This window comes from Rissa tridactyla, chromosome 7 (assembly GCF_028500815.1).
Source record: "Rissa tridactyla isolate bRisTri1 chromosome 7, bRisTri1.patW.cur.20221130, whole genome shotgun sequence".
Lineage (NCBI taxonomy): Eukaryota > Metazoa > Chordata > Aves > Charadriiformes > Laridae > Rissa > Rissa tridactyla.
Window position 1 is genome coordinate 292818 of NC_071472.1, and position 17904 is coordinate 310721.

At 37.0% G+C, this 17904-nt stretch overlaps 1 protein-coding gene across 18 annotated transcripts in view; it reads left to right on the forward strand.

Annotated features, from left to right (window-relative positions):
• BAZ2B (bromodomain adjacent to zinc finger domain 2B) overlaps positions 1–17904 on the forward strand; it is a 152906-nt gene that overhangs the window by 119953 nt on the left and 15049 nt on the right. For 10 of the 18 annotated variants that reach the window (XR_008467564.1, XM_054207643.1, XM_054207655.1 and 7 more), the window contains 11 exons: positions 731–796; positions 1450–1494; positions 1742–1774; positions 2967–3032; positions 4606–4746; positions 5487–5741; positions 6485–6699; positions 7850–7924; positions 13144–13387; positions 15337–15399; positions 16637–16781. Coding sequence is in view for 17 of the 18 variants with exons in the window: in XM_054207643.1 (XP_054063618.1) it covers positions 731–796; positions 1450–1494; positions 1742–1774; positions 2967–3032; positions 4606–4746; positions 5487–5741; positions 6485–6699; positions 7850–7924; positions 13144–13387; positions 15337–15399; positions 16637–16781 (1348 nt within the window). In the remaining variant the exon portion in view is untranslated. The remainder of the gene's footprint in view (positions 1–730; positions 797–1449; positions 1495–1741; positions 1775–2966; positions 3033–4605; positions 4747–5486; positions 5742–6484; positions 6700–7849; positions 7925–13143; positions 13388–15336; positions 15400–16636; positions 16782–17904) is intronic. The other 8 variants (XM_054207653.1, XM_054207645.1, XM_054207649.1 and 5 more) reach the window with 2 other exon arrangements.

Below are 17904 nucleotides of genomic sequence, written 5' to 3' on the forward strand. Positions count from 1 at the left end.
ATAATTTTTGTGTTGCCATTTTAAAGAATGTTGTGATTTTATAGTCACACATGCGCTTAGGAATGTAACTAAATATAATGGCTCTAACAACCTGGACTTCCAAAGGCCAGTTCAAAAACGTGTCTTAAAATACTGTTCTTAAAAAAATCTATATTAACTGTGACCCAAATCTTGCAAATGTTCACTTGAGTTCCTGACTTTCTACACAGTTAGTTTTGTATTTGCTAAAGTTAGCAGCATAACTATTCCTTTGTTAGGAAATAAGTTTTCAATAATAGGATGTTAAAGCAGTATCGTGCTCTGCTCTGCCTGAAGTGCAGTGGATTTAAAATACTAAGTTTATATATATGCTACAATATACTGGTATAATATATTAGCTTGCTAGGATACTCGCAAAGATAGATTGCTAGTTTTCAAGTCTCCATTCATGGAAAAATTAATGGTGATCTCTTTGCTATTTATTTCTTACTGTTTCTGTGTACACTCACTTTCTTAATTATAAAAGTCAGGTGAAGCAATTTTGAGTGGGACTTGAAATTCTGGCTTAACTTTAAAAAGTAAATGAATTGTGACTTGATTGATTTTGAAAGCTGTATTGGGGAAGAAATCTGTTGCAATGTGCACGATGTGTAATGATGTTTTGAACTTGTAAAGGCACGTAAATTGATTTTTAGTCAGTTTATTTTCACGTTGTGATGGTGCTGTTTTGTGACCTGTTTTGCATGCACAGGCAAAAAAGAAAAAGAAGGAAGAAGCAGCAAATGCCAAATTATTGGAGGCCGAAAAACGAATAAAGGTTAGTTTAGAGGAGCTCCAAAAACAAGAACTACGTTATGGTGTATAATATATGTTGATGTGTATAAAAGCAGTAAATTTGGAAGGAAATTAATTGATAATGAAACTGTAAATAGAGATGGCATATGAATAACATGTACATATGTTTATATAAATACATGAAGCATACACAGAGAGAAGTTTGTGTGACAGACACGCATACATACATTCATACATACACATGTGAACATACAGAGAGACAGTAATTTTTTGTGTGCCATTTCCATGAGTTTTCCTTACATGACGCTTGGTTTGCATGACTTAAAACTTCTGTGCAGTAACAAGCACAATATTCTCTTAAGCACACTGTATCAAGTAACTTTGTTGCTTCTCAACAAGTATACGAGACTACAGAACTCCTTAAAAACATTGGAAAATACAGTTTATATATGTACTTCTGTTACTGTTTTGGCATTCTTAGTGTGTTCTAACATGAAACTTGCAACTCAGTAGGCGTGCTGTCATGTACACTGTGTCTGCTTCTCTGTGGTCAGTGTAGGGGGGTGGGGAAGTAAGAATTTAATGGAGATGTGCTGTTTTAGTGTGGCAAAAATGTGCAACTTGTAAGTAAATTTTGATAGACTTTTTCAATTCATTTTTGTTCTTTTGTTTAAGGAAAAAGAGATGCGAAGGCAGCAAGCTGTTCTTCTGAAACACCAGGTTGGTATACGTTCAGTTGACCAAACAGACAGAATGCCAATTGTGAACTACTACTTAAGCTATATGGGGCGGGGGGATCCTTCAAAATACATCCTTTTAAATTTCTGGGTTTGATTCCTGCACAGATTTTCTTTCACCTTATGATTTGTTGCTTTGCTTTGGTATTGGGGTCTTTTGGGGGATTATAAAGTGGTTTTATGACTTTGTGATTTCTGTTTCATAATGTTGTGCCAACTCTTTCTACCAGGAGTTGGAGAGGCATAGACTAGATATGGTATGGGTATGTTTATTTTTGTACATCTAACACCGCATTGTGATTTGGTTGTGATATGGTTGTCATAGCAATGCATAAAATGTAGCACTGGCTGCTGTCATATTACATACTGCTGCATGGCTTTACAGCACAGTGCATTGCATACATCTGCTTGTCTGTCTGTGGAGGGAAAAAAAAGACATGTCTCGAACATGTGTATAAATTGAACATGGCAATAATTAAATGAGGTTTTAAGCCAGAAATCTTTGTTACTGATGTCCGAATAGAAATTGGACTACTGTATAAAGTCAGGGATTAATTATTGCAAAATTAATAGGCAGTCACTTGAATAATTTTTGCAAGCCTTGTCCCCATTCACTGGGAACGAATCCAGATATTTTAAATACAATTTGAATTAACCTATTTCACAAATCAGGATGATTTCTTTCCTAAGTTTTTAAGGTATTGAGGAGATAAGTTTTCAGTCACTGGTAAATACATAATGTTATAATTATACAATGAAACATTAGAATGTAATCCTAGCCTCACCGAATTAGATGATGAAATTCCCGTAGCCTTTACTGGGGCCAAGATTTACTCTACAGCTTTTAAGGAAAAAAAATTGATACTTGATGCTCTAGAATACATCTCTTCAATGCATTTGAAGTTACTGACATAATTTTTTGAGGGACAGGCATCAGTAAATGCAAGCGTCATTGCGTATGTATATACGCCACCACTAGCTAGATTAAAATGGATCTAGAGCTGAGAAAATGAATCAAATTAATTTATTGCTTGGTTACAAAAATGTTAATATTTGAAATGTTTGAAAATGACTAGTAAAAATTTCTGCTGAATTGGCTATTGAAGAAGTAAATTGCAAGTCCCGTGATAGCAGATGTAAGGTAACTGACCTGTTCCAGCCAACCATTATGCTTTTTGTTCTGCCAGCTTATGAAGGAGCATCACAACTGACCATAAGTAAATCTGTATGCTTCTTTTTTACACTGTCTCCATGTTCATTGCTTTACCTTTTTGCTTTTGATTGTTCTTGTATTTGCTTTCTAAACCTGAACTAAAACATGCACAGACTTGGCCATTCTTGTCCTATATTTAGTATTTACTGTGACTTGTCTATTAATGCTAAATTTGTTACTCAGCTTTTTTACTGATTTGAAAATGTCGATTAGTTTTGTTCTAATCTTACCTGCTTCAATAGGAACGAGAAAGGAGAAGACAACATATGATGCTTATGAAAGCCATGGAAGCACGTAAAAAAGCAGAAGTGAGTATTAACCTCTCAAAGTTTGACGTTTTCATGGTTCCATTCTGCAGTGATCCGTGGAAGAGCAATCTCTTTGATGTACCTGTATGTGTAGTTTCATTTGTATACATGGTGGGGCAGGACAAGAAGCATTAGGCATGAATTGAAATACAGGAAATTCGGTTTAAATGTAAGAAGAACTTTTTTACTCAGAGGGTGATGGTGCAACACTGGCATAGATTGCCCAGGCAGACTGTGGAAGTGCAGCCTGCTGGAGCTGATGCTGGGGGGGACAGCATCAGGGACAGGACACACACAGGGATGGGACTGGATGATCTCAAGAGGGTCCCTTCGATCTCCAGTGATTCTGCGCAAGAAGCAAATAATGGAATAGTCACTCCAGAGTCTTTGGTATTTCCTGGAAAGGAAGCTTTATTTTCTCTTCTTGACATTGTTCATGTGTATAAGAGGAGTAAGGACTTCATCATATTGACTTGCCATACTTGCTGAGCCGGTTTTCCTCAATACTTATCCAGGGGTAAAAGTACACATCTTCTTCCCGTCCAGGCTTCTTAGAACTTGCGGATTTTGTAGATGATTCTAGATTTGGACCGTGATGAAACCACACAAATAGGATTATTATGCCTTAATAATTTTATTTTTTCTCCTTCAATAGAAAGTACTGCTGTGCTATAGAAAATAAACGCTTCATTTCTCGTTTTGTTTTACTAAAAATATGCATCAGAAATTCTGAACCAAGAGATAGGGAAGTCTACAGTCCTAAATGTGTATGTGTGTCATTTTGTGTAGAAGCATGTTACTTTATCTATCTCTGAATCTAGTTATTTAACTTGTTTTCTTTTTTGAAAGCAGTAACATTAAGGTGATAACAAAAAAGGGGTTGATGTCACTTTCCAAAATTTCAGGCTGCTTTTGAGGCTGATCATCTAACCATCTAGATTTTTTTCATCTTGTTTTGTTTCTTGACACCAACGTTGGGGGGTGCTGGAGGAGAAAAATAATAGATGCTTGGCTTCTCACTTACTGTCCCTGTTTTCTTGTTGTACAGAATAAGATACTAATGACTGTTCAGTTTTCAGATTCGTGCTAAGTGTGTGGTAATCCAAGGCCAGAAGCCATGTGTGTTGAAAAGATCGATGGTGTTTTATAAGTTACTCGTATCCATTTATGTATTAAAGGAATTTTTAAACCATGTGCTGTCCAGAGGTGCCTTCCCAACTACAGGCTTCTTGAGTCATCTGTGCTTTAGCAGATGCTCATCAATGATACTGGTGTGTAAGGGGGCCTTGAAAGTCAGATGCCTTGCACGTACGGCAGTTCTGTACCAGGTTTTCACTCCATACCCATTTCCTTGTGGACAGGAGAGAACAAAAGTGAATCTTAGATTTCCTCACAAATTTGATGGTTTTGTTCTATTTCTGTAGTTTTCCCCTTCCCTTTACTTGAATGCAAGTTTCTCAATTGCTGTGGTAATTATTAAGATTGCGTAAGTAGTGCTTTTCAAATTCTTAGATTATTCCGTTGTAAGTATAATAAGAGGGTTTTATTTTCTGTCCTTTTAATTCTACATAAGGAAAAAGAGCGGTTAAAGCAAGAGAAACGTGATGAAAAAAGATTAAATAAAGAACGTAAATTGGAACAGCGTAGATTGGAATTAGAAATGGCAAAGGAGCTAAAGAAGCCTAACGAAGATATGTGCTTAGCAGACCAGAAGGTAATCATAATAATGTAAACTTATTTTCTTGCCTCTTGTTTCTCTATTTTGCCATTGTGACAGTAACTTTTTTTCTCGCAACCGCTCCCCTGTTTGAAATATACACAAATACAAGATACTACAAACGCTCAAGTAGCATATGTTTAGTTAATAAAAAGCATTTTCTTTAAAAGTGGCCTGCTTCCCAAAAAGCACTCTCATGATTGCTTCAGAAAAAATTGATTACTCTGAGTTATTTTTGCAGCAGGAATATGCATCATGTCTCAAGATCGAGGCGCTAGATAGAGCTTTTCTCATACGTGCAACTATTCTAAGCTGTTACTGAAAAAAGTTACTCTCCCAGTCTTCTGTGTTCTTAGTTCTTGTCCTTCAGGGCTTGACATACCTCAGGTTCAAGCCCTCTATTCCAGATAATTCCCCTTCCTGTGTCCCCCTGATATTTTTCCATCACCTTTTATAGTATTTTGGCTCAGAATAGAGCCTGAGAGCATCTCCTCGCCCAAAAGTAAGTATTTCTTACTCTTGCCTCTTACATTATGTGAAAAGGTAAACATGCTTCAGCCTTGAATTAAATTTACTGGATGGGATGTGGAGGGGCAGCTTCTGTACAGCTTTTACCTTCTAGCATTGTCATGCTGTAGGTCATGTGGAAGTTTCAACCAATTTCTCTGGCTAGGATCAAAAAAGTTTTCTTTGAAAATATACTACTGAATCTTTCATTGTTTTTCTGTCTTTTTCAGCCTTTGCCAGAGTTGCCTCGCATCCCAGGTCTTGTTCTTGATGGAAGCACATTTTCAGATTGTCTCATGGTAGTGCAGTTCCTGCGTAACTTCGGTAAAGTTCTTGGCTTTGATGTGAATGTGGATGTTCCTTCCCTGAGCATTCTTCAAGAGGGTTTGCTAAACATAGGGGACAGCATGGGAGAAGTACAAGACTTGCTTGTAAAGCTTGTCTCTGCAGCTGTTTGTGATCCGGGACTCGTTACAGGATACAAGGTAAAAAAAAGAAGGAAAAAAGTCCATAACGAACACCCTGTATTTATGAATGCGTTCTTCTTAGTGCTTCTTTGACACCTCTCTGATTTGGATTTCCATTCCCTTTCTTTTTTCTTCTCTTTGGTATCACTGTTCTAATGTTACTCAATGACTTTCTGTGCCCTGTCTGCCCTCCCATTTTCCAGAAGTGATATATTTATGTGCATTTGCCCTACCCTCCCACATTTTCAGTTGGACCTCTTGAAAGGTACTGTCACATCTGTAGCCAGGTCTCTTAATTCTTCCCCTCCCCTTTTATTCTTATCCTCATGTTATGCTTTCAGTGAATATTGCCGTTTCTTTCTCCACAGTCTGCTCTCTACATCACTTCATCAAAACTCTGATTCATTCATGATACTCTTTCTTATTATCCTTCTTTTCCAAGCCAGCATATCTCTTTTCTACTCTAGATAGCATGATTGTACAGAACAGTGTTCATCACGTCCCAGTTGGATCATGTCTTTTTTCATTTAACCTATTTCATTAATATTATCTCTGCTCTTAAAAACTTCAAAGTGATGACATTCTAATTTGTTACTCTATTCAAGATTTACATTTGAATAATTTTAAAGAAAAATCCCGATTAAAGTCCTTCTGTAAGAATGCAAACAAACCACCCCACTGTTTTAGAAACAATAATGTAGCCTGCAGAGGAAAATAATATTTTAAAATGTGATTGTTCAAAACCTCTCTATTCTTTTTAGGCTAAAACTATTCTTGGGGAACACTTGCTGAATGTTGGTATCAATCGAGATAATGTGTCTGAGATTCTGCAGATATTCATGGAGGCTCACTGTGGGCAAACTGAGCTGACAGAAAGCTTGAAGACAAAAGCTTTCCAGGCACATACTCCAGCTCAGAAAGCATCAGTACTTGCTTTTCTTGTCAATGAGTTAGCATGCAGCAAAAGTGTAGTAAGGTAAGATTTTTCCCAAATAGGTCTCTAAAAATAAAATTATAGAAGTGTAATAGTTCAAAAATACTGTATACACTGTGTTCTGTTATGAGAGGATTCTTCGTGTGCTTACAATGAAAGCTGAAATTTGCTGTTACTGCTCCTTACATTTATGCAATTCTGATACGATGGAAGAGTAGAACTTTTCCATGTTTGGTCTGTAAGTTTGTTTTCAAAGCTTGCACCAAAATTTCTTCAGCTCTTTGCGGAGTAAAAGATAAGGTTGATTACAAAGAAATTTATTAACAGTTCTAGGGAATAATTTAGAAGAGCCGTATAAGGGTTTTGCAGTACTCTGTTTTCCCTTTTTTCCTTTTGGTTTTCAAGACCTCTTTTGTCTAAATACTTTTAACTTGGGTCATAAGCTGAGGTGGCAAGCTTGATTTATCATGGTAGTAATTCCAGAAAGTGTATACTTCATTTGTGGTCAGTAATGTATAGTGTTTCATAATTGAAAAAACCCCTATGTACGTACTGCGCAAGAGAGGTAATCTGCACTCATCAAATTCATCATAGTAAGAAACTTCATCTTATTGCAGATGACCAACTGTTAAGTCAGATATGTAGAAATGATCATTAAGAACTTGCGTTTCTATATTTTCATCATAGAAACAACCATAATCTGCTAAATTTTTGAGGTTGGGATGTCTCAGAAGTGTGCTCGCAGACGGTCACTGTCCTGAAGCACTTTTTTTGGTTCTTCCATTTCTGCAGTGAAAATTAGGTGGTAGATCACATGAATCCTAGGTAGAATACCACAGCTGTACCAGTGATAGCCTGCATCTCAGCAGAGGGCTAGATGTTTTGTGGCAAATACATCTAGAGGCTTGACATTGGATTAGAGCTATTGAAAGAAACGTCGAATTCTTTGAATGACATGCATCTTATGGAAAGAAAGCTTACGTGATACTGTAAATAAAGACTGCCTGATATAGACACAGCAGTACGCTACATCGGCATTCCTAGTATCGGAATTTCCTAGCTTTAAAAGTATTTATTTTTAATTGTAAACATTTCTCCAAGACAGTTCCTTGAGACAAAGTTTCTGTACGTAAATGTCTGTCAGAAAAAGATATGTAAGTTCACAGTTAATGGATTATTTTGTCTTTGACAGTGAAATTGATAAAAACATTGATTATATGTCAAACTTAAGGAGAGATAAATGGATGGTTGAAGGCAAACTTCGGAAGTAAGTTTAATTTCTTCATATATTACAATATATTGCTTTTTTCATTTGCTCAGATATGCTGTTATATAGGCAGTTGGTTCTAAGGACAGAATCGACTGATGCAAATTACAGGTTTACCAAGGAGTTAGTAACTGAACTGCTCAAATAAGATGGATGTGGATTTAGAATGGTGCAGCACTAGTCTTTTAAATCTATTAAAGATGCATGAGGTTTAGAGTGTTAGTGTCCCTCAAAATCGGAGCAAAGTCACAAGGTGTGTATTCTTTGGAAGAAAGTAAAATTTTTCTTAATTGGAATATTACAGGAGCTGCCAAATTGCTATTGTCATTATGAAAGTTTATTTGGACTTACCATAATTACCAACGTTCATTCTGAAAGGCATTTTAAGAAGAAATGATTTTCATAAAACAATTACCAACTGAATTTTGCTAATTTGTATTATGTTAACTTAGTGTTTCCCATCTGTCAATATTGAGTTGTTCCCTATACCTAGGGATCATATGTAGAATGCAAACTTTGAGATATTTTTTATATTTTTATGTAAGGTAAAATTGGAACTTTTTAAGGGTTGTAAGATTCATATCCACTGTTCTCCCATCCTACAAGACAAAATTCCATACAGCAAGCATAAAGGCTCCACCTTACCAGGAAGCTAGAAGGCATAAAGTTCATGAATCACAGGGGGTGAAAATACATAGCCAGACTCTTTTTTATTTTCTTCTCCCTCCCTCCCACCCCACCCCTGTCATCTTTACCTCTTACTAGGAACAGTGAATCCTTTCTTAGTCCTTTCTTTAGGTACTTGTGTTTCTAATCTTATGTCTCCCTTTTTTCCCTTTAATGTATCTCAGAAGGAAGAAGGAAAGAAGTAAAGAAGAAGGACAAGAGGGAGGTAGAGGAAAAAAATTAGACCAATAAAAAGAAATTCTCTACTAATACTGCAGACCTCAGTCTGCACAGGGTTAATGTATTTTATCTTTAATGACAATCCAAATACCTTTTCCTGTCTTCATCTGTATCCCTTCTATGGGAAACAGTTTTAAAAGTGTTTCTGCATTTCTGATGTAGCCAACTGTCCATTAGTGGAGCGGGACCCTTACCTGTCCTGTCTCCTTAGGGACTGCCTAGTCTTTCTCTCCCTCCATCAAACTGTAAGTACTTGTAGATGTAGGACCTTCCCTTTTCCTCATGACCTCCCTCTTCTTCCCTTTCAAATAGTGGGCAAAATACCCTGAAGTCCCAAGCCCCTCTTCCTTTCTACAGTCATTTCTCTATTTCTTGTGTTTTCCTCTCGTGTGGATTTTAGGTTCCAGTAATTCTGTCCTTATTTTTGAGCGTAAGTATCGTGGAAGTGCTCAGAAACATTGTTCTTTTGCTTCTTTGAATTCACTGGACTTGTTTCATCTCTCTGGCTCAAAATCCTTGGATTTTCCACTTTTTCTCATGAATTTCTGATGAGCTTTTTAGAAGAACCTTCTTCGATCAAATTTAGACAGTGTTTTCTTCTTTATTATGTCAGTTGGTGTTTTTCATAAAGTCTTACAACTGTTCTGGGGCTTCTCTGAAAAGAAATCTGTCCATTTCAGTCTTCTGTTAGGTCTTTTTTTCTGCTTCTAGACTTCATTCTTATGTATGTTATCTCCCCCATCCATTTCAAAAGCTCAGTCTGGTTTTTAAGCATCCCAGTCCCAAATAGTTTTGCATAGGAGTATCTGGTTTCTTGACTACTCGCCATGTGATCAACGGCTGTGTACTCCTTCCATATGCATATAGACCTTCACACGACCCTTAGCATAAGCCTGTCATGTGTGGGAAGTGTGTAGTGGTAGAATGAAGGATGCCAAGGGATGGATTTATTTCATCTCAGCCTGGTTTGCCAGTGCTCGTTGTGGTCAGCTTCCACACCAGTGTGTCCAGGCTGTCTCGGAGCATATCCAAGTGGGATGAGAAAAGACTCTACCTGTATCAGATGTTTTCACTTAGTGATTTTTTTTTTGTCTACGTTCTCACTTTTTATGAGATTAACTCCACAACTGGATATCTGGGGAGGGGGACAAAAAAGATAATATGAAAGCCAGTGTCTGTAAGATACAAAAAACCAACATTATAATACAAGATTGGAAAAAAACCCCACCATTGTATAAATGCCTATAGGAATGCCTTTTTTCTTTTTTCTTTTTTTTTCTTTTTCCCCATCTCAGGGATGTTGAACAGAATTCCTTAATAAGTATAATATATATGGTCGGAAATTGAATTCTGAGCTGCCTGGACTGTTTCTGATGGGCCGATGGTCAGTGAGAGGTTGAGTCTGATTCCTTCTCTATCACATTTAGACGAGAATCTTGATACTAATCGCTGTTCTTGTGAAGGCACCTGTCTCACACACTTAGTTTGTCTTTCGTTGTGCTTTCTCGTATCACAGCTGTAGTCAGAAGACTGTCTCACCTGAGGTGATTCAGCTGTTTTATAACTAGATCATCATAAACTCAGCATCTCCGATTTCCATTACATGTCTTCTCTTTGGCATCTCTTGTAGCTTGATCAATATAAAAGGGAATGAAAATGAAATACAGCTACTTGAAGGATTAAGTAGTATATGTTTCCTTACAAGACCGGAAATACTGCAGAACGAGGTTTTCCACGTCAACAATGTTCTTTTTAACGTGCCAGTATGGCATACTCCTTGTAAATTAATTTCTTTTCAGTGAGGCCATCTCAACTGTAAACGAAGATGGTATATCAAAAGCAGTGTTACACGAGGGAAGAAATTACACCCTGAGTTTGGGTAGGGGGTGGTAATGCTGATCTGGGAAACTTTCGTTTTTGAGACCCAAGCTGAAGTATGTTAAAAGTGCGTTTAAAGTATGATGTTTAGAATTTCTCTGCCTTGCTACTACTTCATATTCATGCGCAAAAACTATGCAGAAGGCATGAAAATTAAGTCAAAAGGTGAATTTTCCTTTTATGATCTTAAGCCACACATCTAATTATCTGATGGGTCACACACACTCTTTATACGCCAATAGATGTTATAATTCTCCCAGCAGTTGCAGATGTTGTTCTGGTATATACCTGAAAGCGAGAAAGATGAAACAGTTTTCTGAGTGAAGGTTTTCTTCTCTGTGAGCCATATATCTAGGTAGCAGCAGGAAAATTATGCTGCCTCTTGAAATACCTGAACATTTTTTAAGTTACGCTCTCACTGCTTTCTGCCTCTGCGCTACCTTGGATGCTGACTGCTGCCGCCTTATGCTTCTGTGCTTTGAAAGAGAGCATCTTTTGGTTCGTTTCCGTCCTTATAATTTGTAGCGCAGGCTTCTTTTAGTCCTCGACAGCATTATATCTCTAGTTTTGCTTTCAGCAAAAGGAGCCTTTTTTATTTCTTCTCATTTCTTTTAAGTATATGAAAGAGGTGTTTGCTGGTTGTTGAACTTCCACCTGCCATCTTTATTAATTATTGAATCGTCTTCAAGATTATCTTAGTCTATTTTGTCTCTAAAATTATGCAGTCAGGCAGCAGTCAGTCCAGTCATTGACTAGTGGCTTTGTTTGATAGTTAATTCCTGTGTATAGGCGGGAATTTCCAGTCCAGATGAAGAAGATTTGATGGTTGGAAGTTATCTTTGTAAAAAGGAAGATTTTTTGTCTAAGAAACTTAACTCAGTGGAAGCCTGAGTAGTATTGATACTCAGTGAGACTAAGACTTTTTGCACCCAACCTGAAAGTGTTACTTGCTTCCAAATTCACTGGGGGGCTTGAGAAATTTTTTTTCATCAAAAATTATTTTAAAACTCCATTTGTATTGGAAAAATAAAAGCGTAAAACTTCCTAAATTCTCTGGTGGATTAACCAGTGCATTGAAAACCAACAACAACAAACCAAAAACCCAAACGACGACAAACAAAAAACCCAACAAGCCCCCCCCCCTTAAAAAACAAACAAACAAAAAACCACCCCAAAACAACAACAAACCAACCACAGTCCAGCTGTTTTCAAGCAAACAAAAGTTCCCTTGATGATTTCTTGCTAAAGGTCTTTTTAAAATGCTGCTACCAGTTGCGCGGTTACAGCTTCGTTTCAGTCTGTGCCCTTGAGCCTGGCTTTGTCAGGGCGGTGCCGGAGGCGGACGCGTTGGTCCGCGTGCCCGGGAGCTGCCACAACTCATTGCACCCGTAGCCACTTGCTGTATGGAATATTGTTTTGTAGGATGGGAAGAGAGAGAAGTGCGACAAGGAAAAATTACGTACTGGTAATTGTGTTTGTCGTTACTGTTCTACTTTTCCCATCCTACCTTCTTCCAGTCATCTCTTACAAAAATCTTTGTCCTTCCTACACACGTTTATGACTCTCTTCCAAGTCAGTTGCATTTTTGGTCTGCATTATAAGTGACTGGTTAGGCCTGGCTATTTATACCTCCTGTGATTCAGCATGTTTGCCTGCTAGCTCCCCGATAGGTGGAACTATAATTTTTGCTGTGTGGAATCTTGTCTTATAGGGTTTTTATAGAAGAAGAAGGTCTACTACAACCATAATTACTGGTATGTAAGTTTCCTTTTTCTTTCATAAAAGGAAAAATGAGAGTTTGATGGAGTAATCTCCTAGTAGTTAGGTAGCTAAGATTTCTCAGAAAAGTATGTCCTAGAATGAAAAGATCACCCAAAGAACTAAAGTCAGGTAATATATAATAAACTAAAAACGCATAAAAATCTGAAATGAAAAAAAAATAAATGAACCTTGCTTTTGCCATGCAAATGTAAATAATTTCATCCTTCCAACTGAGGATTTTTGCCTTCTCCTGAGGATTTTTGCCTTCTCCGACCGCGCCCCCCCCCCCCCCGACACAGGTATTTTATGATCATATTCTTAAATGCATAAAACAAAAGATAAGGAAGTTGAAATGGTTCTTTCTTCTAATTGTCTTTCCTGACTTTTAAAAATCCCTCTTGTGTTTCATTTCTTCTGAACAGTTACACAATAAAATTCACCTGGGAGAAGCAGAAATTCTATTCAGAACTGAATAAGAAGCTTATGGGGCTTTATAACCTGAATTTTTCCTTTTGACTAATGGCAATAAATATTGAGAAAATACAATGTCATATTAGAACAGAAGAGCTAATTTCAATCCAAAATGCGTGATGTACTTTCAATCACACAGAAAGAAAGGTACGTTTCTGCTGCAGACATACTCCATAATTTCACCCCTTGTCGTGTCTTTCAAGGCTTAGGATCATTCATGCCAAGAAGACTGGCAAAAGAGATGCCACAGGGGGTGGTGACGCAGGAGAGGAGCAGCACTCCCTGGAAACACCGACACCAGGCCGCAAGCGCAGGCGAAAGGGGGGGGACAGTGATTACGATGACGACGACGATGACGACAGCGATGATCAGGCAGATGAGGATGATGAGGATGAAGAAGACAAAGAAGATAAAAAAGGAAAGAAGGCAGAAGTTTGTGAGGATGAGGTGGGATATTTTAAGTATAGTGAAACTGAATTAACTAATAAGTTAAAACTTGTTTTTCCTTCTGTTTCTCTACAATATGACACTGCTTCCCCAAAATCTCATGAGAAAAAGGAAGGAAGAACAACTTACTTCCGGTGTTCTTAAATTTTTGCAATAAGTTTATTTTCCGGGGTATTTTTTTCTTTTTTTTGATAGCTATTATAGTATGGATTGGTAGGGGGTTTTTTGTTTGGTTTGTTTTGGGTTTGGTTCTGTTTTTTCCCTGCTTACTTGTTTTGACTTAGTCTAAATTTCTCTGAAATTCTGAAAGGTTGTAACAGATCCAGAGAGCTGCAGCTTTGTTAGCAAATGAGCGTAACTGTAATTTTCTCTTAGAGAAAAATAAAGGTCATTTATTAATTAACAAAATAATACAGAAATGCAAAGTTATATTTAACATTATCTATTTTAAAGCTTGTCTGTGACCCTCCTGTGTGTATTTTTTTTTCATAACTTTTCTAGGGTAGTCACTGCCCGACAGTATTTGATCACAAGGTGATAAATTTTACTAGCCGATATCAGATAAGATGCAGGAAGGATCACTGAAACATTTTTAGCTTGTTTAGAATTACCTATAATAGTCAAAACATTTTTAGTAGAAGTGCCACAGGCCTGTAAGATTCACTGCAGAAGTCTAGAATCCTCTCCTGGATGAAACCTGATTAGAGAGACAAGCGATACAGAATATGACATTTTAGCACCCTGGGTAGTGCACTGTTTGCCAGAAAATGATCCATTTATGCAAGGTTATTGAAGTTCAGAGTAAGGTTTTATGGGTGCTGTGGGTATCGCTGCTTGAACAGTGCACGTATCAACATGATTTTGAATTCAAATCTTTGCAAACACTCTTCAGTAGAAACCCAGCTACTTTCTAGGGTAGGAACCGCCCTTTGTGCTATTATTCCGGATTTATTTGAAGTACTATAATGAATTTAAGAGAATACCTTGGAGGCGTAGCACGAAGTTCTTTCAAATTGATAGTTCAGAATTAAAAATAAGTAATATTTAGGTGTCTAATCTCACATCCATTTCTTAATCTTTTTTCCCTTCAGTACAATCTCCTTTTTTGGTGCACTGGACATTTTGTAGATAAAAGTCCTGTAACTCATGTAGAGAGATTAATTTTCTGATGTAACGGATGTTCCACTGCGTTCATGCTATATGTGGTATTTCACTCTGGTACACTTCTACAGAGCCAAGAAATATAAGACCAGTAGTATCTTACGGTGCAGGTGATTAGGAGCTCCTGGGATTTTGGTTGTATTCTTTTGGAAACTTACTGTTATCCCAGAAAACTTTCTTGAATTAAATGAAAACTCTTTTTCTGGAAATGACTCTAATTTGTGTCAAGAAGTGAACCACAGACTTAATCACAGGTGTATTCCTCTTCAAAAATCAGCAAGATAATACTGGAACTCTTATAGCAGACTTGTAATTTAAAGTCGCTCTACGATTTCTGGTAGTCATTGAAATAAAATGCAAGTGTGCACTGACCAAAGACTGGTTGGTAAGATTTTGACAGATCCCTTTATTTCATGCATGAAAAATGCTTAGAAATAAATTTGAATATCCAAAAACCTTCATAGAAACTTAGATTATAGTCTTAAGTGTTTCATGTACAAACTGAATTATTTCTTCTGGTAAAAGAATGTTTTCAGCGAACATTTGGCCATGAGCTTTCTCCTTTGTCTGCATCTGGAATGGATTAGAAAGATTCAATATATACCTTCTTTCTGGTTACGTTGTTCCTAGTCAAGTATATTGAACAAGCACAAAATTTCAACTTTTTTACCCTTAGAATTGGCCTCTCATTTTCTGTTACGTCTTTTTACTGTAATATTAGTAAGGCATGGCAGTATGATTTCATCCTGAAATAAATTTGGCGTGACAGTGTATTTGATGATTTTTAGGATGATGGGGACCAGACAGCAAGTGTTGAAGAACTGGAGAAGCAGATTGAAAAACTGACAAAGGTGAGAGGTCATTTGTCTTTGTTATACTACAGATTTGATCACTGGATGTCATGAGTTAGAAAGTTAACCATCATTTTCAGTGCTCCAACTTAATATAAATTGAAGAAAGCATTGGCTTTTGTTTTGTGAAAACGTGAATGATGCTGCTGTTCGTGACACCTGAGTTATGAGTTTAGTCTAGTGGCAGTAAGTGGATCTGACTCAAAAGACAGTTAGAAAGCTGATGGTAATATATTTGCACGTCTCTCAGAATAAAAGGTGTTACAATTTTTATCGAAGCTTATTGATATACTTCTGTTTTGTTGATCTTAGAAAGTGATAATAAATTTTGTGTACGAGAAGCAATGACTCTTCTCTTAAATGAACGACTGCAGTTCTTGTTCCCTCCTACAGTTGGCTAATTTCTGCAGCTGTGTTCCAAGCCAGTACAGAGAGCTCTTTGCTTCAGGCTTTGAAACAATGGAATAGGAGGAGAAATGCAAACGAGACAGATAGAATGCTGTAGATAGGGGTACTCCTGGCCCATGTTTTTATTCTGCGTATTAGAAAGTTTGTCATTTAAAACTTCGTCTCTTGGTTTCTCTCGTGTTCCAAATGGCAAGAAATTAGCAGTCCAGAATTACACCTGACTTCCAGGAGTGTCAATTTAGCACAGCAAAAATTGAATAAACAAATTGAAATTCAAATTCTTGTTCCCCCTGTGCCGCACCCCCGTCACCCCCCCGAGAACTCTTTGTGTTTGAATACAGAATTTATTTTCAGACATTATTGTTCTCATTCTTTTATGAACCAGTTAAAATACCTCATTAGTTTCCCATCAGGAGCTGCAGTATCAGCTATCTCCAGTGCTCTGTTTACCATTTGCTGTTACTGTATAATTGATAGGATTTCAGCTGTTCTTGTGCAATGACATTTTTATCCTGTTGTTCTCTGAGAGTCAGGATTCAAAAGACAGGACCTACCATTGCAAAATGTGTTTTTTAAGGAAGACTGATAAACTTAAGCTAAACCAGGAAGTGATTAAATTGGTTTTTTTTTTTAAAGGGAGCCCTGAAAGAAGAATCATCAGGGCAGCAAGTCGTGAGTAGGGTATCACATAAAACACACACAAAATCTCTAAGAGAGCCTCCTCGTGTGACCCCTGTAGTTCTGTTCAGTCTGGCAGCCAGGAGATGTTTTCTGTTATAATGGATTTTTTCCCTTATTGAATTATAATGCTTTCCCTTTTTTAAAACAGCAACAAAGCCAGTACAGAAAGAAGTTATTTGAAGCTTCACACTGTTTGCGTTCAATGATGTTCGGTCAAGATCGTTACAGGCGCCGATTCTGGATTCTGCCCCAGTGTGGTGGTATTTTTGTGGAAGGCATGGAAAGTGGTGAAGGTAAGAAACACATAAAGGAATAATGTGATGCCAAGGTGCACTATGCCAAGACATACTGCCCATCTCTGCAGGCTGTAATTTTTTGCAGCAAGGTGTTTAAGCTTTGCCTTCAACCAGAAGCTAAGCAGGCTACTATTCATATGGTGCTCCCTGATACACTTTCTGATCACGAAATATCAGTTAATATCTTTCAAAATGAGGATTAATATTTTGGAAGTTTTCAATTGTTATAGTTCTGTATGTTAGTTTTTCATACTTGTCTGCATGGGGTATTTTTTGGCTCTTTCTGAACTACTTCACATTTCTCTATGGCAGTGAACTCTGCTTATGAAAAGCAGGATGACCATACAGTGCAAAAAAATTCTTTTCATCTTCAGTTGTTACATTTTGTGCAAATACACAGACGATTCTGTGCGTGAAGACTTGGTATTTGTCTGCAAAAATACGAAAATTACTTTCACACAGTGAAGTATTGTGTTTTCTAATCAACAATATGATTTAGTTTCTGTATTTTACCAAATGATCTTTCTTCCAATACAGCAAATGAAGTTATTTTTGCTAAAAATGTAATTTTGTGATTGTATACTAATTGTGATTAGTTAGATAGTTGGATAGATGCAGAAAGTATGTATTAATCTGACCTTTTTGTGGATATTAGAATTTTTAAACATAAACCTTCATTTTGGTCACAGAAGAATCCTTTCTAATTCTGATATAAATGAAGCAAAACCCCATTACTCTTATAATTTTCCCCAAGAAAAGAACAAAACAAATCTCTGACACACATCAAAATTGCATGATCTCATGAGAATTGCGTCATTCTAGAGAGCCATTTAATTAAAATAAATGTTACAGCATGGAATGAAATCTGAGCCCTGTTTGGCCCCAAAAATAAGCTGTAGAACTTTTCTCAAATCTAATCTTGATCTTCAAGTTACCTTTCTAAAATGGGTAGCATAAAAAAATAATTCTTCTGTGTCTTCAGTTCTGCATTATTTTATGCTGTGTGTTAGGAACTGTTTTGCACATGAATTAGCTGGATACAGAAGGTAAACTGTCGTTGCTGTACTGCTTGCATTCCTTTTGTTCACTGTATTTTATTTTATTTTAACCAGATGAATTC